Source organism: Macaca fascicularis, chromosome 12 (assembly GCF_037993035.2).
Source record: "Macaca fascicularis isolate 582-1 chromosome 12, T2T-MFA8v1.1".
Classification (NCBI taxonomy): domain Eukaryota; kingdom Metazoa; phylum Chordata; class Mammalia; order Primates; family Cercopithecidae; genus Macaca; species Macaca fascicularis.
Window position 1 is genome coordinate 36,335,482 of NC_088386.1, and position 26,640 is coordinate 36,362,121.

Consider the following 26,640-nt stretch of genomic DNA (forward strand, 5'->3'; position numbering starts at 1 on the left):
ATCTAGGAAGTTAATCTTCTAGAGCACATCATAGCTGCAGGTGAAAAGATTAAATAATGCACAACTACAATACTTTATAGGAGAAACATGTTAATTGTGCAATCACCCAAGACTGATGTGCACTCTGGGAAGAAAAATAATATCATTAAATATAATTTCACATATGATTCAAACTGTATTTAATTATAGTCCATTTATCACCAGGGGAAAAGAAAAAACCATTTTAAATCCAAACAACTAGTTTTTCCAATAAGTTCAAAATACACATAAATGTTGATGCAGTATAAAATATGTATAGCTGTTTACCTAATAAAACCATGCTCAAAGCAGAATGCCAGGGTCCAATTTGTTAGGTAGAGAAAGATTTTTCTCCCTCCCATGTAGTCATTTTTGATAGTAACTAATATTCATCCTATTAATGAACCTTATGTGCACGAAAACAATTACTATTGTAATAAAATAATGTTTATTAGTAATTTTCCCTTAGGAAAGGACTTAACAGTTTTAAAGAAAGGAATTTTCAGAAGTGCTTTGCAATGAAACACTAATCTCAAATCCTATTTTCCCTATGACAAATATCTTTAAGTGATAAGTTTAACATTTCACATTGAAGAATTTAAGTGAATTCCTAATTTAAAATATATACACATAAAATATGTGCAAGTAAAGCATGCTTTACTTTCACCAGATTCTAACAGTACTATTTATGAGGGAGCTGCTTTCCTCAAATTATGTCATACTTTATGAATTAATTTTATGCTGTACTCTATAAAGTAGAATATAGGATGTCTAAAAATTTTATCTTATCTTTTATAGGTATCTCTACAGACAGAATTTTTAAAAACCACCAAAAAAATTTCCATCTGTATGCAGGTTTTGGTGTAAAAAGACGAAAATATATATGTAATATAATGTTACATTTATAGGGGAAATGTGTCTTAAAATACCAACTAACTTTCAGTCGTTCTAAAGAGATGGCATGTCTTTCTGGTATCTTAATTTATTCTCTGTTAATGTCACTTGTTATATGCTTTGAAAGAAAAAAAAAACATGTCAGGGAAGTTCCTATTTTTACAATGATTCTGTATTCACAGTATTTTAAAAAACCATCTAGGACAGTGGTTCTCAATCAGTGGTGATGGTGGTGATTTTACCTCCCAAGAAACATTTGGAAATAAATTGAGACATTTTTGGTTGTTATGACTTGGAGTACTGTTGGCATCTTAGTGAAAAGAGGTGAAGGATCTAATAAACATTGTATAATTCACAGCAAGTGTAATTGAGAACTATCTAGCCCACAACTAACAACGAATTATCTGGCCCAAAATGTGTGAAGTGCATATATTGAGAAGCCCTGATTTTGGAATAGAACTAGGGATTCTGAATTTTAAAATAGGATACATGTTAGATCAAATAAATCTCATACCGATAGTATATATGAAATAAAGAGACACTAGATACGAGTAAACAGTGGGGAGAATAATACAATGTATTATGTATGTATGTATGTATGTATGTGTGTAACCTCTATCCTACATGTTATCAACTCTGCTAAAAATATATATAATATGTATTATTTTACATATAATATATATTTTATATTTAGAGAGAGAGAGAGAGGAAAGAGAAAGAGCAATTTAATTCATATGACAAGTAGTTAGATCTTTCTTTTACTGTTTAAGTTCCAGGGTACATGTGCAGGATGTGCAGGTTTGTTACACAGGTAAACATGTGTCATGGTGGTTTGCTTAACAGATCAACCCATCACCTAGGTTTTAAGCCCAGTATCCATTAGTGATTCTTCCTGATGCTCTCTCTCCCCTATCCCCACCCCTCGGCAGGCCCCAGTGTGTGTTGTTCCCCACCATGTGTCCATGTGTTCTCAACATTCAGCTCCCACTTATAAATGAGAATATGTGGTGTTTAGTTTTCTGTTCCTGCTTTAGTTTGCTGAGAATAATGGCTTCCAGCTCCATCCATGTCCCTGCAGAGAGCATGATATCATTCATTTTTATGGCTACATAGTATTCCATGGTGTATATGTACCACATTGTCTTTATCCAGTCTAGTTAGATTTTATTTTTTTCTGAAAAGACAGGGTTTCATTATGTTGCCCAGGCTGGTCTTGAACTTGTGAGCTCAAGTGATTTGCCTGCTTCGGCCTCCCAAAGTGCTGGGATTACCAGTGTCAGCCACCGGGACTGGCCTAGATCTTAACACAGTGAATTGTGGAAGCAAATAATTTAAGCAATCTGCAAATATTTGAGATTCACCTCCACCATGCTGAAACATGTCTTTCAGGGTATTTCTTTTCGACAAAAAAGGAAAAAAAAAAAACGCTTTTATTAATCATGTGAAAAATATTCCACATAATTCTAACTGAAAATATTAATAATACAATATGAAATCCCTCATCCTTCAGGTATTGTAAGTGATACTTTGTCCTCTAAGGAGCAAATTAGTAAGGGAGTATCACTAATATTCTTAAAATATAACATTTTTTTTTTTTTTTACTGTGAAATAAGATTATCCTGTTTTCTTATAGATGTTGTCAAGAAAAGTTTAATTTTCTATAGAAATGTTTTTCTGATGCAATTGGAGGCACTTAAATCATTTCGATGTTAAATTTACTTTTTGAGAAACAGCTTGCAATGTTCCTATAATGGACAGTGGGATTAAAAAAAAAAAGATTTTAAAAGTTAAAGAAATAATAATTTATTTTATCATATGCTAGAAAATGTGCCAAGTGTTTTATAAGCATTCTTTTATTTATGTCTCTCAATGGTCACCTTTGTTTATGAAAATAAATTGCCTTCATCTTGCAAAGGCTAAACTTAACTTTGAGAAGGTAAAAAAGATTAAGTCAAGATCACACAAATATTAAAAGGAGAACAGAAAGATTCATGTTCCAGAGTCCAGGTTTTAACCACTACACTACAATACACAGCCTCTCTACGTGAAACAATTCATTCTGATTCATTCACTCATTCATTCATGGGCCAATTCATGGACGTCTTATAAAACAGGGATGCAAAATGGAGACTGAGTTAGAGTATAATTGGTATAACTATATTTAATCGAATTATTATTGTACTATAGAGAAACCTCTCAATATCTTACTCATTCTCTCTTTTTCTGGGTTTTGATTCTTTTTTAAAAGGATGTCACATTATTATCTAAATCAGTTTGTATATTTACCAGTTGCTATGGTTTTCAAAATAAAATTTAAAAGGAGCAGATGAGTCAGTAGCCTGACGTTGAAAGTAAACTAAAATGTTTTTTGCAAAAATAGTACTACTTTTATCAACAAATGCTTAAGACCCCTTTAAACCAAGTTCTGTTTACATGAAAAATAAGTTTCTACAAAAAGAGAAAAACATCTTACAATTGGTGAAAGTCTAACAGACAAAGGGTTTGCAACACTATAATTAAAGTAACAATTACATTCTTGATTTTTTTTAATTCCAATTAGAGCAGCTAAGAAAAGAAACACAAAACAGAAAAACCCGGGGTGGTAGATTCTTGCTGGGTTTATGAGAACATTTAACCCCGCACCTGGAGTGGTGACGAAGAAAACACCTTTGGGCTGAGCGGGCACACAGAGAAGAATGACATGGCAGATGGGTGGTAGAGACAGAAGTATACAAAAGAAGAGTTACATTTCACTTTTTCCATGCTTACAAACAACTCCCTTACAGGGCAGGGGAGGAGTTTGGTGTCAATGTGTAAAACAACGTAAGAGAATTGTGCATCTAGCTAGCTAGCTAGCTAATCTAATCTATTTAACTTACTTAACAAACACTTATAAAGTGCTCAGTGCTTGCCAGGTATCTTCTAACTGCTTAAAAGAGGCTAATGTGACTGGGCGCAGTGGTTCACGCGTGTAATCCTAGCACTTTGGGAAGCTGAGGAGGGCACATCATCTGAGATCAGGAGTTCAATATCAGTCTGGCCAACATAGGAAAACCTCATCTCTACTAAAACTACAGAAATTAGCTGGACATGGTGGCATGTGCCTGTAATCCAAGCTACTTAGGAGGCTGAGGCTGGAGAATCGCTTGAACCCGGGAGGCGGAGGTTGCAGTAAGCCAAGATGGTGCCACTGCACTCCAGCCTGGGAGACAGAGTGAGATTCCATCTCAACAACAACAAAAAAGAGAGAGAGACTAATGCATTTAATCTTTATAACAATTCCATGTTACAGATTTACAAACAGGCAAACAAACAACTGCTAACGTAGAGAAACAAACTAATACTAATTCACTAGAAGTCAGGATATAATGAATTTGGAATTTGAACCCAAGCAATCTGGCTCTAGACTAAGCTGACTGCTATGAAGGTATTTTTTTTTGGAATTTACTGTTTCACTGAACAATATAGTCTTATTTAGTAAATTATATTTTGTAGTAAAAAGAGTTGAAAGTTATACTAATATCTAATGCCAGACATATTTAGGATCACGAGGATATATGCAAACAAACCCACCAAAATTGCTCTCACTAAAATTATCACTGACCTTCTTTCAGGTTGCCAAATCCAATGAATACATTTATGTCTTTATTTTTATTTTTCTACAAAAGCAAATACTGTTGGCTAGTGTTAGCTTGAAACTTTTCCCTTCGTGTGTGCGTGTGTGTGTAGCATTCATGCGCAAGCTTTCCCTTTTTGTCCTGAAATCTGTTGGTGCCCTTTTCCGCGCATTCTTCTTTCCCTTCCTTTTTAGTGTTGGAGTTCTCCAAGGCTCTATCCTTGCCCTTTTCTATTTTCTGTAATAATCCTAAGAAATTGTTGGGAATAGGCCCCCCAAAATCTGGCCATAAACTGTCCCCAAAACTGGCCATAAACGAAACCTCTGCAGCATAGTGACGTGTTCATGATGGCCATGATGGCCATAATGCCCAGGCTGGAAGTTTGTGGGTTTACCTGAATAAGGGCAAGAAACACCTGGCCCACCCAGGGCGGAAAACCGCTTAAAGGCATTCTTAAACCACAAGCAAAAGCATGAGCAATCTGTGCCTTAAGAACATGCTCCTGCTGCAGATAACTAGCCAGAGCCCATCCCTTTATTTCGGCCCATCCCTTTATTTTCCATAAGGGATACTTTTATTTAATCTAATATCTATAGAAACAATACTAATGACTGGCTTGCTGTTAATAAATACGTGGGTAAGTCTCTGCTCCGGGCTTTCAGCTCTGAAGGTTGTGAGACCCCCGATTTCCCACTTCACACCTCTGTATTTCTGTATGTGTCTTTAATTCCTCTAACACTGCTGGGTTAGGGTCTCCCTGACCGAGCTGGTCTAGGCAAGAAATCTTACCTACATTTTGCCTTCAATCTACAATTGAATAACTACGAAAGTTCTAGTTTTAGCCCAAACCTTCCTTCCTTTTTAGCCCTAAATATTCAACTGTATCCCAGAAGTATCTCAAATTCAGCACATTCCAAAGTTTAATTTTTCAGCTAATCCTTTAAATCAAGTGTCTGCAAATGATGGCCTAAAGGCTAATACTGGCTAGTGAGCAACTTGTTTATATGGTTGGAAAAAAACCCAAATGAAGAATACTATTTCATGGCACATAAAACTTATATGAAATTCAAATTTTGGTGTCCAGAAATTAAGTTTTATTGGCACACAGCCACACTTACTCATTTCCCATATGACTGCTTTCACATTACAACTGCAGCAGGGTAATTGCAACAGAGAACACATGGCCCACAAGTCCTAAAATATTCATTAATATTATTTGGCCTTTCACAGAATACATTTGCTGACCCCCTCTCTTAAAGCCATCCCATATTATTCCTCCTTTCCCCAGGTTCCCCACTCAAATCTCTGTCGCTACTTTTTAATGATTTCACCTCTAAGTATATCTCAACAGAGACCGTTTCACCTACAAGCATCTATCAGATTTTGACATCAGCCACCTCCTAATCTACTGAAGTAACTTCCTGTGATGGTTATCTTTATATGTAAACTTGACCAGTCTAGAGAATGTCGAGATAGCTGGCAAATAATTATTTCTGGGTGTATTTCTGGAAGAGATGAGTATTTGCATTAGTATACTGGGTTAAAAAGTTCCTGCCCTTGCCAGTACAGGGAAGCATCATCCAATCTGTTGAAGGCCTAAATAGAATAAAAAGGTAGAGGAAAGGCAAGTTTGTTTCCTGTTTGAGCTGGAATATATATCTTATCCCACACTCCATCATTAGCACTCCTGGTTCCCGGACCTGTGAACTCCTGGAACTGGACTTATACCATTACCCACCTACCCTTCCTGGTTTTTAGGCTTTAAGATTTGGACTGAGTTACACCACTGGTTTTCCTGGTTCTCCTGTTCACCTACAGTAGATTGTGGAACTTCTTGTCCTCCATAAGCATATGAGTTAATTTCTATAATCTCTCTCTCTTTCTGTGGGGGTGTGTGTGTAACATATATATACACACATACATATATATTCTATACATACATATACATACACACATATATACACTTCAATCCTGTCTCTCCAATCAATCCTTTACAAATTCCTATCATGCAAATCTGTTCTTTTTACTCCTTTGACCATATTCTTTTTAAATGTTTTTTTTTCCTTTTCTTAGAGGAATGGTTCTTAAGTCAGCATCATGTCCCCTGGGAATTTGTTAAAGATGCAAAATGTCAAACCCCACCCAAGACCTGCCGAATCAGAATCTCTGGGTAACACCCACCAATATGTGTTTTAATAAGCCCATTAATTTTGTTTTTGTTTTTATTTATTTTTTTGAGACAGAGTCTCGCTCTGTCCCCCGGCTGGAGTGCAGTGGCGCGATCTCGGCTCACTGCAAGCTCCGCCTCCCGGGTTCCTGCCATTCTCCTGCCTCAGCCTCCCAAGTAGCTGGGACTACAGGCACCCGCCACCGCGCCCGGCTAATTTTTTGTATTTTTTGTAGAGACGGGGTTTCACCGTGGTCTCGATCTCCTGACCTTGTGATCCGCCCGCCTCGGCCTCCCAAAGTGCTGGGATTACAGGCGTGAGCGCCCGGCCTAGCCCTCCATTAATTTTAATGCACACTTATGTTTAACATCATTGGAACCATTTATCCTGGAGGAAAAAACTGTATTTCTTTGTAGGGATATTATTTGAGTGTGAGCATGATCTGACCCCTGCCCAATCTTGTCTCTGATTTATTATTTCCTTAGTTGTAGCTGTTTCGATCTGCAAATGTGGAAATAAAACCCCTCCAAGTTAGTAATTTGCCTCAGGTAACATGGCTAGTGAGTGACATGAGGGAAGAATTAAACTTAGCTAATTCCAAGGTTTGTTTTGTTTTGTTTTTAGTACCACACCCTGCTACTTTTTAAAATACATTTACTATACTCTTATATTCAAAATCTATCTATCATAACAATGTTTGTATTTATCCTAATTGTTAATTTAGTTTGTTCCTCCTCTTAGACTATAAACTCCAGGAAGGTAAGGAAGTTTGTCCAAGGAGAATGTCAATAAAACATGACTCTCTACTGCCATCTGGTGATAAGATGCAACAATTCCAAGAGGAATATATGTGCATTGAATGTCTTCTGCCTGTAGAGTGTAGTGAGTAAGACAAAAGCTTTGGCTTCAGACTTCCATTCAGATAACAGAATGATTATCCCCTGGCTGTTAGATCTGGAGCAATTTACGTAGTATTTCTCTGTCTTAGGTTCCTCATCTGTAAAACTGGGTTGCTAACAATTTTTCTCATTGATATGAAAAATTGATATCTCATGAAATACAATGATAATCAAGTTAGCTATTATTATAATTATCAATATTGTTATAAAGGACTTAGCTAGACTGTATAGTTGGCACAAAGAAATAAATGAAACACTGTTCCTTAAATATTTTATAATCTAGGTGAGTAGGTAAGACAGGGTTAGGAAACAATGAATGAATAAATAAATAAATAACCATACAAGCTTTAAATGCTGAATCCTTATGGTATTAACTATTAATGTAGAGGATGTAAAATTTGAGCTAGTATAAGAATTTATAATTGGTATGTGTGAGAACGAGTCTCAGATGGAGAACTGTTCCTGCAAGTCTCCGCACACATTGAGACTAACACCTGTAAAGTACTAATAAAAATGATATACTTGGGTAACCCACTCAGGTCCGCTTCCACGCTGGAGAAGCTTTGTTCTTTTGCTCTTTGCAATAAATTTTGCTGCTGCTCAAAAAAAAAAAAAAGATATAACTGCACACTTATATTACAAAGTCATAATCACAAAACCATTTTTATTTAATGCTTCATTATATAATCCCAGATCTCATTATCCAAACAAAACCTAACACATGACCCAAAAAGTATTTATTGTAAATGAGTTTTGTTGTCATTGTTTTTTAATATACCTAAAAATTAATAATTGTATTTTGCTGATAAAATATAGATTAGATTACTTCATAAATGTGAATTATATATTTTCAACTTAAAGAAAAACCTACATTGTGTTAAATGGTGATTAAACTCAACATTTGCGAGATCCTGTGATTTAGACACATGATCTCCAGTTTGAAAAAGCAAGTACAGAGAGGTTAAATAACTTGCCAATAATGTCCAATAGCACATTAATAGCTAAGACTCATGAATCTGAAATAAAACTATGCCAATGATGAAGGGTATGTCATGCAATTAATAAATCTTATGTTTAGGATTTGAACCCAGGCCTTGCCATTAACTCTAAGCTTGGCTCCTTCATGCTGTAATTTTTTTAAATTAATTTTTAAAATATTCACTATTGCTCCTTCATATTGCATACGTTTCAGCTTTGGTTTGTTTCTTCCTAATCCCATATAACAACAACATTAAAAACCAAAGCAATCTAAAATGTATGTCTAAAATATTCTGCTTAAATGTCCAATAACCAATTTGGAATTTTGTGTGCATAATGAATGCTTACTCGTAAGAAAACTGGTGCTAAAACTTTTATTAATTTCCTACTTGGAGGATTAGATAATGTCAAATAGTATTTGTAACCTTTGTTTCTTTAATTTGCGAAAGATATATTTCAATTTTATAGTACTGAATGTCATGTATTTTTAAAATGTATTATTTTTTTCATGAACATCATGTTATTATTCACCAGAAAATGGGCTATTATTATTGTATTTGTGTTAATGCTGAGCCTTTGTCACCATTTTCATTTTAATTCTATCCTTGGTAATAAAATAGTCGATATGTTCCTGCATCTTTTTTCCCTAGCAGTGGAAGTGTTACTTCACTGAAGCAGATAAATAGGACAGATAATGATTATTATAAGCTCAGTGATCCTTATAATGGGGAAAAGTAGAATGTTCTCCGATCACTCTCAAAATTGGAAACTGACTGAATTTCATTTAGGAAACAGCAAGTTCTTTTCGTAGGTGATATTCTCTAAATGTATTTAAAGACTAGAATATTTGCCCTGAATCCTGGGAAAATATGTTAAATTAGATCTACATAGTAAAATCTTGCTTATCTTAAGTAAAGAGGAAAAATCATATATAAATCATATTTTGAGTTAAGTAAAAAAGTCAAGGATGCCTCCTCCCACCAAAAAAAGACAATGAATGTCTCATTTCTTTTCTATATATGCACAAATGTCAGGAAAGTTTGAGAGTATCACGGTTCTTCCTGTTCTATGAATTTACTAAGGGTCATGCCAATGTAGGCAAATTAGACAGTGCAGTTACTAAATGAAAGACATTGATCCTATTTTGGGTGAGAAGGAATGATGCAATACATAGATGAAGGCATTTTTCATGGTCCAGTCCATTTAGATTGTGCCGAACATACAATTTATAATTACTACAAAATGCCAAACAATCTGAGGGACAAAAATACAGTTGTGTAAATAATTTTACACTTGAAATAATCAAAACCATTCATATCTTATAAGTGATTGTCATCTACAGAGTTTGCTTACAGCTAGGCATTCCTCTGTTGAAGAGGAAGCTTCTAGAGAAGAGTATCTTTTTCATTATACTAGTGGCACATTGCTGGTCAGAATAATAACTTCTTGCCTTATTTAAATTTAGTTAAATTCAATATATCTATTAAATCCTTATTAAATGCAACAATGACTAATCTATATACTTTTTTTCTGTATTGTCCTCATGCTTTTTAGCTTATAAGGTGAAAGAAATCAAGAGTGGAAGAAAAAAATTAAAGTTATTGCTCACCTATGCAAGCAGTATGTATAGAAACCAGTATGTATAGCAAAGAAAGATCAATTACATAAGAAAATAGAAACTGAGAAATTGAGAGTATCTGGGAAAATAACTAGATTCAATCAGATTGTCAGAGAAAGGACACAGAAAATTTTGCAGATGAGACTTTGGTAGAAGACATAGCATCAAGGGAGGATGAAGGTCACATACTGAAGAAAGACAAAGAATAGCCATGTGATATTGTCAACCAGAGAGGTAACTGGTTTTAGTCAAGTCTAAACGATACTATAATACAAATTTAAAATATAAGGCTCAGTGTGTGGAACAAATGCCCTACATGCCAATGAGTTAGAAGATCTTATTCCACACTGAAAAAGAAAGAGAAGGAGAAAATGCAAGAGAGAGCTTGTCATCTAAGAATCGTGAATCTAAAATGAAAATATGCTAATGAAGGGGACATTGTTTGCATTCAAATGAGATTTCCACCAGTTATGTCACATATAATGGGGAAAAAGTATAAAAGGATGAGCTGATGTTACGCCAAATGGTCATGGTATCACAGTAGGGGAAAAAGTAAGAATTAGGATAGTAACATTTGGCAAAGATTGAGTGGAGGAAACAGAATCATGAAACCAAGATGGTGTTCACTGTTGAATCAAAAGCTGAAAAACATGGGAAGAGGTAACACATATGTGCCTGTGAACTCACTTCTCTTAAAATAGAGGAACTCAAGCAAATGGTTCACCTTTTCTCATGTACCACCCCATCTCCTCCCAATATGCTACATGGCAATAATCTAAAAATTAGGGGACTTAGTTTAAAATAAATATATAGGAGCATCTTAGTAATTAAGATGCCCCTAAATATTTATATGTAAAGAAAAGAAGCAAAATAAAAAAATTCTAAACTAGTTAAAATAAAGGTTAAAACCACTTCCCTCATACAGTATGCATAAAATGTCAATAACTTTTAACTTACAGAAGATTATTTTATAGTTCAAATATTACATTATCAAGATGATAATACTTTCTGGGTGGTTAATCCATAAGTGAACAAGCACTTACCCTGTGGCTGGCGACTGGGATGGTATATCTGAAGGTCAAATGGCTGTGCACTTGTTTTCTGAATCACACTGACATTCTGCCCTGTCCACTTATTGGCTTTGGACAATGTGTTGGTCCTCCAGTCTGTCCAGTAGACTTCACTCCCATATAGAGACACAGCAAAGGGATGGGAAAGGTATTCATGACCTCGGATGATTTCTATCATGTTTGTTCCATCATAGAGGGCTGAATAAATAGCATCTGACCTGCAGGAAGATAAATACATGGGTAGTTTGTCAAAACTCAACTAATCCAGAGACATAATCATATAACTCAGCTAAATGACAAAAAAAAGGTATTTTATTAATATTTTTATGGGTCTGTATCTGATTTGGGAAAAGCAAAAAAAAAAAAAAAACCCACCTCCAATTTTAATATATGTATACATGATACTGACATGTTAGGACATTTTCCAGTGTTGTAAATATTATCTGAGGAAATAAAAAACAAAATCCAGAAAAGAGATAATTTTTTAAACCTGGCATCTGTCCACACTATCCTTTTCTCAAAGTGGTCCACAGTTAGTCCATTAGGCCAAGCCCCAGTTTTCATGTCTTTGTAGATGGTTTTTCTTGCAGCACCACTCATAGAGGCAGATTCAATGCGAGGAAAATTTGCATCCCAGTCTGTCCAGAAAAGAATTCTTAAAAAAAAAGAAATAATGCTATTTTTTCAGTCATTCGTTTCACAGATATTTATTGAGTGTCTACTATGTGCTAGGCACTGCATAGGTGTTCAGTCACAACAGAAACAGATGTATTATATATCCTTATGGAGCTTATGGTCCAGTGGAGGAGTCAGACTAAATAAGTGCATAAATATATAATGATGACTCATGAAATATTTTGAAAAAAAATTACTATGAGACAGAATAGCAGGTGACTGACCTACTTAGAGAAGGTGATCAGAAAAAAAGCACTTTGAGGAGTGACATTTATACTAAAACTGAAGAACGAGATGGGCAGTATAAAAAGCATGGCCAGTAGAATAAACAACATATGCTAAGGCCTTAACAGGGAAAAGAATGTAGGCTATTTGAGGAACAGAAATAAGGTCAATGCATTGGAAGTATAGTGAGTGAGGAGGAGAGGGGAGGAATAGGAAGTCAAAAAGGTGATATTATGGGTCTTGTAGGGTAAGATAATTATTTTGGATTTTATATTAAGGGAATAAGAAGTGCATGGACCTTTGGTGGCTTTTAAGCAGAGGAGAAATGTTATTCTGTATATTTAGTAAATATATACAGCCATAGTGACAGTGACAGGAGACAGACAAATTCCCAGGCAGCCACAAATGGGTCCCCTGTGAAACTCAACCTTCAAGCCAGGGCAGTCTAAAGCCTGAAAACTGGGCTACCAGTTCTGGATCGAATCCATGAACCAGAGTGAGAACTTCCATCCATATCTTATCCACTCTCTCTTAATTGGTTCTTTCTGAATGATGCCTTTAGCCTATTGAATGATTCCTTTTCCAAGCCCACCTATAAACCAATTAGCAAGCATTCCCCCATTTGAAGCTCATAAAAACCCCCAGCTCAGTCTCAGAGAAGGCTACCCACTTTCAAGTCCCCTCTCGCTGTTGAGAGCTTTTCTTTCACTCAATAAATTTTACTCTGCCTTACTCCCTCTCCAGTATCCATGTACCTTATTCCTTTTGGTCATGGGACAAGAACCTGGAGTCACTGAACTGCAGGAGTGAAAGAGCTATAATGCTCCTGCTTGCCAAATTACATGTGGCAGGAGGAAAAGAGCTGTAACACTCCTGCCTGCTGAATTAGGGGAATAAAAAACCCACAATGATAGTGATGAGACAGTATATCTGTCTAATCAGTATGTACACAGGATATACTGTACCAAACACAGATACACTGTCTAATCAATGTGGCTATTATACAGAGAATAGTAGTGAGGCAAGAGTATGAGCATGTTAAGTGGTTATATAAAAGACCAGAAAAGATGTTAGTGGTCTAGAATATGGTGGTGGCAATAAAGGAGAGAAGTGAGTTGATTCAAGATATAATTTGAAGGTAGAATTGTCAGGACTAGCTGATAGACTGAGTGTAAGAAATGAGGTAAGGAACAGAATCTCAGGAGACCGTCCGTTTCTTGTTTCAGTAATCTCAGATTGAGGGAAGGATACGGTATATAGGGATTCCATTAAGTGAAAGGGAAAAATGGAAGAGGAACAAATTTCAAGAGCTTAGAATTGAGTGTTGATGGGTGTAGACAGTGTTGGGGCTCAGAGAATAATATGCCAAAGTATGGTGCTTTGGCATTCTGAGCACTTTTTTGAATTAAAGGAAATTTAGGGTTCATGGAAGCTGCCTTTCAAGAATGTTCTAACCTTCTCTTCTTGCTCTCTTCCTTGCCCCAGACACAAGGGCGGGGCTCTCTGGAAGTACCCTTATTTGACTGAAGAAAACTTCTTTCGAAAGAAATGCAATTGTCTGAAAACCACTCCCTTGGAATCTCATTAAATAACCAGGAATGATTAAACAACAAAGATGAAAAAAGACTCATCATCACACCCAGACAGATTTTTCATCTATTCTGAAGGAAGCTCTGAGAGATTTTCCGAGAGGCTTTATTTGTATGCTAAGACAATGTTTGTTCACTGTGAGGTTCTGTCCTTCACCTTTCTGGAAATTATAGCCACTCACCCCAGAGGTCAGTGGAACATTGGCCCAGGACATTGTCTATTATTTGAGCTCATTCAATTCCCCTGAAAATTATTTAGCACTCCTCAAAATACCTTACATTTCCCATTTCCCTCTCCTGTATGAAGAGGGCATATAAGCCTCAACCATCTGGCCTTCTGATTCTTTATTTTGTATGGCTCCCATGTACACTTGCACATTAATAATCCTGTATGCCTTTTCTTCTCGTAATTTGTTGCCAGTTTATTTCAGGACACTTGAACCTCCAGAGAGGGAGTGAAAAATTCCCTTTTTTGATTGAAAAATCAAAAAGAGAAAGTAATGTTGCAGTACATGTTTCCATCAGGTCTGGCAATATTTTGTTGATAAATGGTAAAATTGTGAAATTGTAAAAAAATAAATTCGATCTTCATGTAATTATATATAGCTTTGTTAATTTTTGACTCTTCTATTATTCTGTATAATCCTTGAAAATAGGAATTTAGTAAATTACCTTGTAAAATGAAACAATCCTTTAAAACAAAATTTAAAATTCAATGAACACATCTTCCTTTTAAACAAATTTTATGTGTATTTAAAGAAATGTGAAATGATGTAAACTAAGTATTCACCATGACTTCTATTTTTGAAAAGAATATAGTCTGTTATAGAAAACAGGAAATGATTAGAGGACAGTTTAAAACATTGTATTTATAAACAGAGTAATTACATATGCTAAAAGAGTAGGACAAAAAGGGAAGAAAGATGAGAGTGGAACTTCCTATGTAAGTTAAAACACTGACATTTGGTAAGTGTTATTAGATAACTGTGTCAATATTAAATAGTGGTAATGTATATGCATTTGTGTAAAACAAACTTGGATCAAAGTTGGAATGTGTCACTTACTTCTGCACACTTAATCTCAAGCCCCATTTTTTCATCTGAAAATCAAAACTGTTATAGTATACATTTGTTGGGAACATTAGGTGAGATAACGGATGTAAACAATTTAGCACACAGAATGATTAGCACAGAGAAAAGATTTTTGTACATGCATGCTCACACATATATTGATAGAGAATAAATATTTTTTAAAGGAAAACTTTCACAGTCTTGCTAACTGTTAAGGAAACAGAGAAGGGGAGAGAAGGAGGGAGAGAGAGAAAATACTAATATCTATATTTAAATGCTACAACAGTGCCTATGTGAAAGTAGATTAGTTTTATGAAGCAAACGTGAATCAAAGTCATGAGAATATGATTCAGGGCAAGAGATCATAGGATTTGATTCATCTCATAGAATTTATTTCAAACAATGGGTTTCTATTAGTTACTTTTAAAAGAATTTTAGTTTCATGGAGATGTGAAAGGAAAATAAATTTTGGAGATTTTTTATTTTGACTACTATAAGAGCTTTATTTACATAACAAGGTCAACATTTTGCTAGCCAGGCCAAACTGAAGGAGCAATGGCTGTCACCCCATGCTGCAGTTTGATAGCTAAGGTCCTGCCTCCTTTTTTTTTTTCCCCCACCATGATAGCCTGGGTTTGGTTCCTGTATAAAGCCTTTTCTTGTTTGATACTTGGTAATTCTGAAATAGTAGCAATTTATCCTAGCTGAAATATGGTAATGACATTTTAAATGTTTTTTTTAAGGAGGTCAATGGTTAGAAGTCAGCTTAATTAAAAGCTAACATCCAAGATTTGTGTATGTTTGTATGTGTGTGTTCGTATTTCTCTCTTAGGACCTTGTCTTTTTTTTTTTTTTTTTTTTTTTATTTGAGCAAAAGTTTTTTTCTTCTCAGTTGACTGAATTCTATTTTCTTTATTTACTCCTGCTGTGTTTCCCTTCTCTTTCACCCTCTGCTGCATGAGGGACCTAAAATAGTTTATAATAGCCTGGGGTTCCTTAAAGAAAACAGACAAGGCACCAGGCTCCCTTTTGGGGAAAACTCTCTGTTTTTCCTTAATGAATCTCAAGAGTATGAACAGACAAGTTCATTTCAGCTCTTAAGCTGCTTCCTTTTGTATTGTGTCATCTGATTTTTTTTCTTTTCTTTTCTTTTTTTTTTTTTTTTTACTAAAGTAGCTATTGCAACAGAGGCTACTCTTGGTTTTGTAAGGAATAGTATCGTTTAGACACTTAGAAATGTCTTTATTTATTTATTTATTTATTTATTAATGAACTGTAAGTGCATTACATGGTTTAACCTCTTAATAATTTTCTTTTTGGAGACCCAGGATTCAGTGTGGGCTCTACCCAGAGCTCAGAGATCCAGTTAAAGATACACAGTCTCTATCTAAATAAAATTGGTCTCCTTATACAATCCTATGATAGATTTCCTTAACTTTATGTTTGATTTGGTATCCATCTTTAGTCTCCCTCTAGCACCACCAGACTTTTTCTCTCTATACCTTATGATGTAAATTTTGTTATTTCATTTTCACCTTAGTTGTTTCCTTTAATATGAAAAATTAAGGCTATTTAGCTGACAACCTCCTAGGGTTGTGAAACAAGTTATCAGAAATCTGAAAGTCCAAGACAGGAAAAAAAAAAAAAAAAAGGTCTTTATGAATCTATAAGATGTATTTCTCTCAGCAGGCATAATATGTTTATGTATTTATGTGCATATACACAATGTTTCACTACTAAAAATATATACAAGAGCTCTAATTAATTGGTTTAAGAAAATAAAAGTACTTGAATCAAATACTTTATCAGGAATAAAATACTAGTCAAATGCTTTTTCAAGTTTACATAACAAGTAAAATCTTTAATAAATAAGCTAGCTTTAAAATTTTTGGTAAAGTAGTTAAGACTTTAGAAATGTCTTAAGAATTGCCAGAATACATTTTTGTTTGCATGTATTAATCAAGCACTTTCTTACTTATCCTTGCCAAATATTATAAGGTGTCAAAATTTGGCATAAGGGATACAAAACTATAAACCTAGCACAAGACAGAATAATCTTTGCTTGCATGATCTTTAATAAATAAGACATTGATATTGTTTTAATAAAAACAGCTACATCTTAAATTTAGTAAGATTACCACAACTTCTAATCTTGTGGCTTTAGGTGGTCTAGTCCACAGGTAGTAAAGTTTGTTTTGGGAAGGGACTGTAATTATCTTTGTTTCAAAGCTAAACTATAAACTATAAACTAAGTAATACAAATACAAAGTTAGTTTGGCCTACACCCAGAAATGAACAAGGATGGCTTGAAGGTTAGAAGCAAGATGGAGTCAGTTAGTTCAGATCTCTTTCACTGTCTCAGTTATAATTTTGCAATGGTAGTTCCGTAATTTTAAATGATGACTATCACAGTTTTTATAAATAATGTAGGTAAATGATTAAAATAATTAGGTAAATGTAATGGGATAAATACTTGTAAACAAACTCATAATTTAGATTCTAAAGTTATATTAAATTAAATAATATGTATTTTATTATTTAGGTATTTTTCAATAAAAGTATATTTGTAGGAAAACATTCTTTCAAAAAAAAAAAAGTATGTCCTTTTTAAAAAGGTGAAACATTTTTGTGTAATTCAAAGCTTATTTAAAGGTTATGTATAAAACAAGGTAAAAGGAATGGGGAAATAAGAGGAATGTAAAGAAAGTTATAAAAATAAAGAGCTTTTTTTCTGGTAAGAAAGCTTAAAGAGAAATAATTTTTATATGAGAAAGAGTCTTATATGGTAGATTTAGTCCTAGAACAAAATGACTGGTTGTTTAAGAAACAGAGATGTTCAGAACAAACCAGAAAGTCCCAGCATGACATGAATGATCTGTGTAAGTCACAATAAAGATTAATTAAAAAAAAAACAAAAAAAACAACTTTTATATGATCAAGCTGTCTATAATTAAAGGGAAATTATAAGGGCCTTTCTACAGATTGGGGCTTGATATTAAAAACACATAATAAATGGTTAGAACAATGACATTTTCTTAAGAGATTGATTTATTCTTAGTAAATTATAACAGATTTTTTTTTTTAACATAAAGTTCAAATTTATGGCATCTCACCATTTTTGATTTTCTCTCCCCTTTTAAAGGGAACAAGATAGTAAAGTTGCTCTTCAACTCATTTTCAGCTCATACAAGTTTTTTTCCTCAACTTTTGTTTGTCATGACCTGATGCCAACAATGTTTTCTTAAAGGTCTAAAGGAAATGTTTTCTTTCAACATAATATTCTTTGCAGTGCAGAAAGTCTTTTCTTTTGCTTTTGGTAACTGGTCTAACAGATTTTATGGTTTATCAAAATAACTCCTATGTCATTATTATTAAGTTTTGGTTTGCAGTGAGCTGAGATAGTGCCATTGCTCTCCAGCCTGCATGACAAAAGCAACACTCTGTCTCAATAGAAAAAAAAAAAAAAAAAAAGGACACCAAGTCCTGTTAAATCTTAAATGCTGACAGGAATTAAAGCCTCATCTTTAGTCCTGGTAGAAGATGACAATAAAAATAAATCGCATTCCTGAGACCCAGGGCCAGAAATTAAAGTTATTCAATTCCTCAAAGCCCAGAAACTATCACAGAAGAGGTGGGCATGTGAGATTGTAAGGGCAGATTTTGAGAGAGAAAGTAAGTCCAGTTTCTCTATAAATTAATCATTAAAGTCAAAGGCATACTAATACAAGACTAGTATATGGGTCCCTGTGTCAGATTAACAGGGTTTTCTTGAAGCATTAGCTGACTACTTAATAAAGATTATAAAAGGCTTATGGAAGTTATATCTTCTGGTCAAGATTAAAATTTTATAGATTGCTTATCATATTTTGAAAAACAAATTTAATTGGCTTCCTGCTTTTATTTGGGCTTATTGTTTTTAAAATTAAGTCTCCTCTCAAATAATGAAGGTTTTCACCTCTTTTTTGAAATCTTTGAGTTATCAGTTTGGTCAAATGAATGATTTATTTTACAAAGACATGCAGTATCAAGTGTTTTAATATTTGCTTTGGTATTTGACACTTTTAAAAATCAAATTAGAAATTATGTCTTTTCTGACCTAATTAATCATTTAAGGTGTTAGTTTTGCTAAAGTCAAAAAGTGACATAATTCAGCTTATTTGGTATAAAAATTATACAGGAAGCATTGTCAAATGTGAAATGGTGTTTGGTTTTCTTTGGGCTGTATTTGTGTATGCTGTTGGTATGTGTTCAAAAATTATGGGAAACTCTTATAATTCTAATATGAATTTGTGTACACTATCAGTAGTAATTATAATTGTTATATTAAATTATTGTGTGCCACAGAGGTAACAAATTTCCTTGTCAATGGCACCTTTGACTATGACTGCCCTAAAATTTTTGTCTTCCACAGATAATTGTTGTCTTGTTTGGGTTCTCTTTAGAAAGTGGTTTTACAATCAACTATAAAACTCTAACAGATGCTCTTGATTCCAGTTTTCTGATAACTTTGGAGGTTGTGACATCAGAATAGAGGAAACATTTTCAGAACTCATGGAGAGCTGAAATGTTTATGACTATCAAGCAGAACAGAAATTAACTGCATGGACTGAATTAATAGAAGAATGAAGTATTCTTTTTGACTTTTTGCTTGAAATGTTGCTGATCCTTTGTTTTGCTTTTCAGAGTCAGGAAAACTTTTCTTTGAACTATTGACAACTTTTAACAACTTAGTATATACTCCTATGAACACAATTTGGAGCATGTTTGTTTCTCTCTACCTGATTTCTACAGAATTTTGAAACTATTTGTGAGTATGTTAGCTTATGGCAATATAATTATCTGCATAAGTGCAATAAAAATTTGTTTCCATTTGCAACAGGACACAATTGGAGAAACTGGTTATTTTACCAAAGCTATGACTGGGGTGGTGTGCTTTCCTCTAAGGAATCAAACTTGACTTATGGAGTCAATAAAAGCTTCTTGCAAAAACTGGCTTTGTACCTTGTCTACATCATCCCTGTACAGGATTCCTGGTTTGTGGTAAGTAAAGAATGTCATTTTTATGACAGGCCCAGAAGCTTCAAGTTTATCTTGGAACCTCAAGAGGAGAGGAATTCACCCAACTCATAGGTATTTGATTGTACAAATCCATGATTGAGCTCAACTTTAAAACAGTCTTATCTGAGATTCCTTCTATGGAACAAAATTCCATCAAAGCCAATTTAAAAGCCTATGTGAAAAAAATAATTTTTCTTGCTGCACTGTATACAAATAATCAGGCCGAGTATAATAAAGCAAATAAGTCCTACCAAGATTTGTCTTTGGTGAAAATGGAAAACTGGACAGAAAAAAATTAGGTTTCAAAAACTGTAGTACACCTGTTGTTATATTCTGATCTTGCCTAATGTTTTTCTTTTTTTATTATTTTCTACAGTTTGAACCAAATTCTATTTTTTCTTGGCTACAAGTCTGCAAAATAATGTTTTTAATTTTTTTTCCATTTTCCTTCTTTTTTCTCCATTTTTTCTAATTTGGAGTCATCAAAAACTAAGCTGTGCTTTTGTAAAGCCCTCTAAACTGAAGGCAGACAACTTAAACTTCAGAAGAAAATAACAGCAACCTATTTAAAGCCACATACATAAATGACTTTCATACCTGCCTACTGATGCATGGACTTCAGAGTAATGTGGCCTGTACTGATTCTCCAGGATTATTCTTTTGTTTGTTGTTGTTTTCTCCCTTCTTCCCCCTATTTTCTTGTCACAGGACATAAGACTTCACAACCAGCTAAAAAGGAGCTTTCCTAATAACTCAAGACTTATCCATCTAGGAATAAACCATCCTAGCCATGAGAGATCAGATGAAACCTGAAACAAGAGACTCATTTTCTTCTAAAATGCTTTCTCTGAAAGATTTTAAAAAGAAAAGGGGGAAAATGTGAAAGAAAAATAAATCTTGGGGCCCCTAAATCACTAAGCTAAAGGGAAAAGTTAAACTGGGAACTGCTTAGGGACAACCTGACTCCCATCGATTCAAAGTCACTCCTCTGTTCATGGGGATAAATGCATTTGCCTTCTTTACAGAGGCTAACCAGAAAAGTAGAAACAGGCAACCATTTGTCTCTTATCTACCTTGACCTGGAACTCCCCCCACCCTGCCCCCGCTTCAAATCTTCCCACAGTTGCTTCGAGTTGTCCTACCTTTACAGACTGAACCAATGTTCATCTTACATATGCAGATTGATGTCTCTTGTCTCCCTAAAATGTATAAAATCAAACTGTGCTCCGATCACCTTTGGCATATGTCATCAGGAGCTCCTGAAAGCTGTGTCATGGGCACATGTCCTGCGCCTTGGCAAAATAAACTTTCTAGATTAACTGAGACCTGTCTCAGTTCTATGGGGTCCACAGACAGCTTTAGTTCTATGTATATGGCTTTAATTTTAGTTTCAATTCTTTCACAGCTATGGCTGTAGAAGCATATATGGAAAAACAATATCCAAATTGTTTATTGTTTGATAATGAAATATGTGAATAAGACCATTGGGAAAGAATAAAAATGAACATTCATATGCCAGAGGACAATGTACTGATAATTGTTTAAGCTAGGTAATGGGTACAAGAGGGTTTATTATACAATCCCAACTAGTTTGTGTACTTTAATATTTCTATAATAAAAGCTTAAAAGTGTAAATAACTCAAATAAATAGGTAAGAATTTTAAAAAATATACCAGAGGACATTTATAAAATTTCAGTGTTGGGGCCTATTTTCCAAAAAAAGTATGTTTAAAGATAAGATTGTTTTGTATAAAAATATTAATTATCTGAAAATATTAGCATGAAATTATTTATAAGCAAAATTAATCACAAAATAATATAATATGTTGCCAATCAAATAGAAAAATGCAACAAAGGTTAATATAAAGCTGATAGGCTATTTAAATAGTTAAATGTCTTTCTTAAAAATAATGATATGAAATAAATCTCACTTCAATTTAATTTTGAGTCCACAGATCTTTCATAGACAACAGGTTGTTATTTACCAGCTGCTTTTAAACTTAGCATTAAAAACAAAAAGATTTAAATAGAAAGAGCACAAAGACAGCATCAATCTAGTCTGTAGTGTTATCTCCACAAACAAGGGCCAGAAGAGAGATTTGCAAGCTTAAAAAAATAAGAGGCCGGGTACGGTGGCTCATGCTTGTAATTCCAGCATTTTGGGAAGCTGAGGCAGATGGATCATGTGAGGTCAGGAGTTGGAGACTAGCCTGGCCAACATGGTGAAACCCTGTCTATACTAAAAATAGAAAAGTTAGCTGGGCATAGTGCTACACGTTTGTAATCCCAACTACACAATCACTTGAACCCGGGAGGCAGAGTTTGCAGTGAGTTGAGATCATGCCACTGTACTGCAGCCTGGGCGACAGAGCAAAACTCTGTTTCAAGAAAAAAAAAAAAAAGAAAAGAAAAAATAATCTCTGAAAACAAACTATGAATTTGGAAGTTATAGGCAGTCTCTGAGTATTTGTGGATAAGCCACCTATAGATGTAGATAAAGCTGTACTTCCCACTCTGCAATGATAACACAAAGATTTCTGATGCATCATCTTTTGCCTGTATAACAATTGGGAAATTGGTGTCTACCTTGTAACTTTCTATCCAGTTAAACTTTGAATAGTTGTGGTGAGTCCAACTATCTATCAGTGACCCTGCAATTCTGCATTGTCTATAGTTATATTTACTAGAAATAGGCACTGTGAACTCTGAAACATTTTTCTAGTGGGAGAAAAATATGGCTTGGGACATTTTGATTCACTAAAATAAGTGATTGTGTCATTTCTTCACTAAACCTAGCAGTGTTAGTATACTTCCTCTATAGTGGTCACTGTGAGACTAAAATTTCATCGGTTTAAGTGAGAAACTCCAACACTTTTTATAAATAACATGTTATAGAATTAGTCACCGTAAAAGTGTTCTTAACCTTGCCATAACACAGTTCACAACAATCTTAAGAGCTGATTTCAATGATCATCCTTTCATAAAATTCTAGGTACTCTTTCATATACTTGATAATGTGCTACTTTAACAGAATCATTTTTTCCCTATTACTTTCTCTTTGGATGGTTAAAATGCATTAGCATTTCAATGATTGCATTATATCCTCAAGTATACGAAGACTTAATCTCTCTCCTTATAGGATGTATGGAAATGTTCAGCCACAATAACTTTTAAAAAAAGAAACTGCAGTCTACAGTTGCTGCAGTTCCTCCATTCATGCATTAGTAAGTGTCTGGATTAAACTGGTTCAAAAGACCATGAACAACTTGTACCATTATAGGCATAAAAAGGCTGTTATCATCTATCAGATCAAGCAGCAGAAGGTAAAAATAAATGATCCTGGTTAAAAAAAAACAAAAAACAAATAAACAAAAAAAATAGGTTACTTATCTATAATATTTAGTTCTTTTAAAATCAACAAAACCTTTATTAGTTCCATTTAAGAATATTCCTAGATAAGATTAAAATATTATTTGGATGTCTCACTAATCTTCACAATTACTATTTCTGCTTTCACCAATGCAACTTTTATGGCAGTTAAAAACTTAGTTTAACTAAATTCAGTTTTAGTTCAAAGCTGAATTTTTAGTTCAGTTATTATGACAAAGGAAAACTAAATACTAGCTTTAGCAATAGAGCAGGAAGATGCCATGCGGTGGCGTAAAGACAAAGGTAATGAAAGTTTAAGAACTGAAGTGAGTACCTTGTAGATTCTGTGCACCCTGGCGCTTGTTACTCTCCAATAATAAGCTTAATGTTTAAAACGGGGTTCATGGTCTCTTTCAGGTCACCTTACCAATAAGTGCATTACCTTAAAATGGAATGAAAGAAAAATAGCTCCTCCCTAAGACTCTTAATTTACCATCTTGGAATAGTTTGTCACTTGGGAGATCAGGTCAAAATCCAGAATACTGAAGGAATATGGCATGATGACAGATATGTTTTATAACTCAAAGTGAATGTTGGTGGATTTTATGCCGGGGAAGCAAAGTAGTCAATTAAAAACACTTCATATTGGCATCTGTAAAAAAAGGTCACAAAGACCTTGATTGCTGTGGAAACCTCACATGAAGTAAATGTGTTTTGTGGGGCTACTTTTAGGGCCTGTTTTTTTCTCAGCTGTGTTAAGGGAGAAAGTGGCTAGTTCCGAACCTTTTTTTTTTTCATTTGTTATTGTAAACAAAGTTCATAGTTTTACCCATTCGCTGTCTTTACTGTATACTTCACATTTTAAATACATCCTTGAGTTCATGTAAGTTGCATATAAACAAATTCCATTTATATGCATGCATTCATTTGTTTAACATTTACTTAGCACAAGTATATATTCAAAGAGGCTTAGAAGGATTTTACAGACTGAAAACAACTTCCCTTGCCATCAAAAAGCTTAAGATTTAGTAGAAAATAGAACAGTATTTATATAAATCATATTTCTCAATAATTAGTGAATTTTATCTAAAATCAAAAATTTCAAAAGAAGTTTAAATTACTCTGAAGTTCATATCAATGCTGAGTCTCTGTTTCCGTATATATTTGATTAATAGTTTGAGAAATTAGGGAAAATCTTATTTTTATATTGTACATGGTACTAAGACAGTAAGCTGAGTTTAAATAAAATGATATTTCAATGTTACTTTTCTTGTGCTTGGCTTGGCTTTGCTGTAAGTGCGTATGTGTGTGAGTGTGTGTGTGCGCGCGCGTGTGTGTGCACGCATGCGCTTTTTGTTTCTATGTTCTAAGCCTACCTTGTGAAAGGTCCAATATTAAACTAACCTCAGAACTTTTTACCAAAATAGCTAATAAACTTGAAAATATTTTAATATTCGCATTACATTTTTAATCTAAAAATTTACATTTTAAAATGTGCTTTGCGATGTTTATATAAACTTTATATCTTAATCATATCAACCTCTGTAAAATAACTTTTAACAATAAAAAGCCTATCGAATCATGACACAAAAATCTGTCAACGTTCCAGTTAACACTTAGAGTTTAATGAATTAGTACTGTTGTCCAAACTCTGGTCATTTATTGTAGAAACGATTGTATAAGCATTGTTATCCTATTTTTAAAAATTATTATTTTATTACCAATGTAATTATCTTAATTAGTCTCACTGTTTCATAGCAGCAGTCACTGGTGGAAGGCATCAACTCCCCCAGAAGCATTTTGAGTTTCCCCTACTTTCAGGCTAGCTTTCTGTTTAACTTTCAACTCTTTGAGGATATTTCATACCGAAATCGTACTTGGTATTTTCACTTAAATAGTATTTATAGGTTGTATGTCCTTGGCGTTTTTGTTTTCTTTACTCTCAGGTTGGATATTTTCAAAACTGAGATAAATAAGTTGATCCTAGCATTGTTAATATAATATCAGTGGAAAATGAGGTATCAACTGCAAAATCTATCTGGTTTGGTGAGGCCATTTTTAAACTTTCATACACCTGTTTTTGTGTGTTCTGTGTCATTTATAATTTTAGAATTATTCATATTTTTCTTCTCAGGTTGGTATACATGCTATGATTACAATCTTTTTCCAAAATACTACTTTTCTTTTATTTAGAAAGTTTCTCATGCTGACACAACTTAGGTCTGATAGGTAAAACCCTTATATCAGTAGTTGGCACTGGAGATAAGGCCCTGGCTGATAATGAGCTTGCAACTTTGTGGGAAGTATACCGTCAGTATCAGCAATCTATTGTACCTCAGGAATAAAATATTAAAAAATAAAGACATGTCTTATTAAACATAGCAGGCTTTCTCCTGATAAACTGTTATTATAGGAAGTAATGAGTGAAATAGGTCAAATGTAGACTACATAAACTAGAGAATATACTTCCAGGCTAAGAGAAACAGCTACTGCTCAGCTCATTGTTACCAGATCTCCCTATTTTATGAAACAAGGCAGAAATCCAAGATCTTATGTAAAATCTCTCAATATTTTAAATTTTGACAACTAATTCAAGTAAATTTAAAACACTGTTGAAAATAAAGCAAACACAGAAATGAGGGTGGTCAATCTGGAATCCCTGCTCTAGAGAAGTGGTTTCTGCCCCTTTCATTTCTGGGTCTAAATTGACTAAAAGAGACGTAAACATACTTCCCAATCTATTGACTTCTGAGTCTTAGGCATAGACAAGAGCAAAAGTCAGAGAGTGTGGCCAGGAGGCCGACTTAGACATAGACTGGCTTTTCTCTCTTCTTTATCTCATTGAACTCTCTCTTGGCTCACTCCTTGTTCATTGGAGCTCCTCTCTCATTGAAGCACTCATTGGCTTTCCCTGGACTCGACATTACTTAAAGGTACAAGCCTCCCAACGAATTATTTTCTGCTAACCTTTAGACTCAATAATGGCCTTTGATTTACAAAAAAATTACAAAGGTCATAGTCGACAGAAATAACAAAGCATTCTCACATATCAGTTGCATATTATCTCCTATGTATATCATCTCCTTGAAAACAACTGAAGGAGGAAGATGTTATTATCCCCAATTCATAGAATAGAAACCTGAAATCTAAGGAAAAAGAATATACTTGATACCCCCAGAGTATAAGTGACTGGGCAGGAATGGGAACCCACATCTTCTGGATGGAAATCCAGTGCCTCTCTTCTGCTCCTTCACAAAGGAACACACAAGGGAAGAGAGGCAGTAATCTGAGTTACTCAACATTGAACCTTGTTTTCCAGAATCATATGCTTTGTCTTTCAAATCTCCCAGTAGTCAATATCTCACCACTGGACTCCTTCAAGCTTATTTAAT

At 34.2% G+C, this 26,640-nt stretch overlaps 1 protein-coding gene across 3 annotated transcripts in view; it reads right to left on the minus strand.

The window, feature by feature from the left end:
* LRP1B (LDL receptor related protein 1B) overlaps positions 1–26,640 on the minus strand; it is a 1,954,889-nt gene that overhangs the window by 645,511 nt on the left and 1,282,738 nt on the right. For all 3 annotated transcript variants that reach the window (XR_012421093.1, XM_005573071.4, XM_015433154.3), the window contains exons 26-27: positions 11,753–11,917; positions 11,236–11,480 (exon numbers count right to left, since the gene is read on the minus strand). Coding sequence is in view for 2 of the 3 variants with exons in the window: in XM_005573071.4 (XP_005573128.4) it covers positions 11,236–11,480; positions 11,753–11,917 (410 nt within the window). In the remaining variant the exon portion in view is untranslated. The remainder of the gene's footprint in view (positions 1–11,235; positions 11,481–11,752; positions 11,918–26,640) is intronic.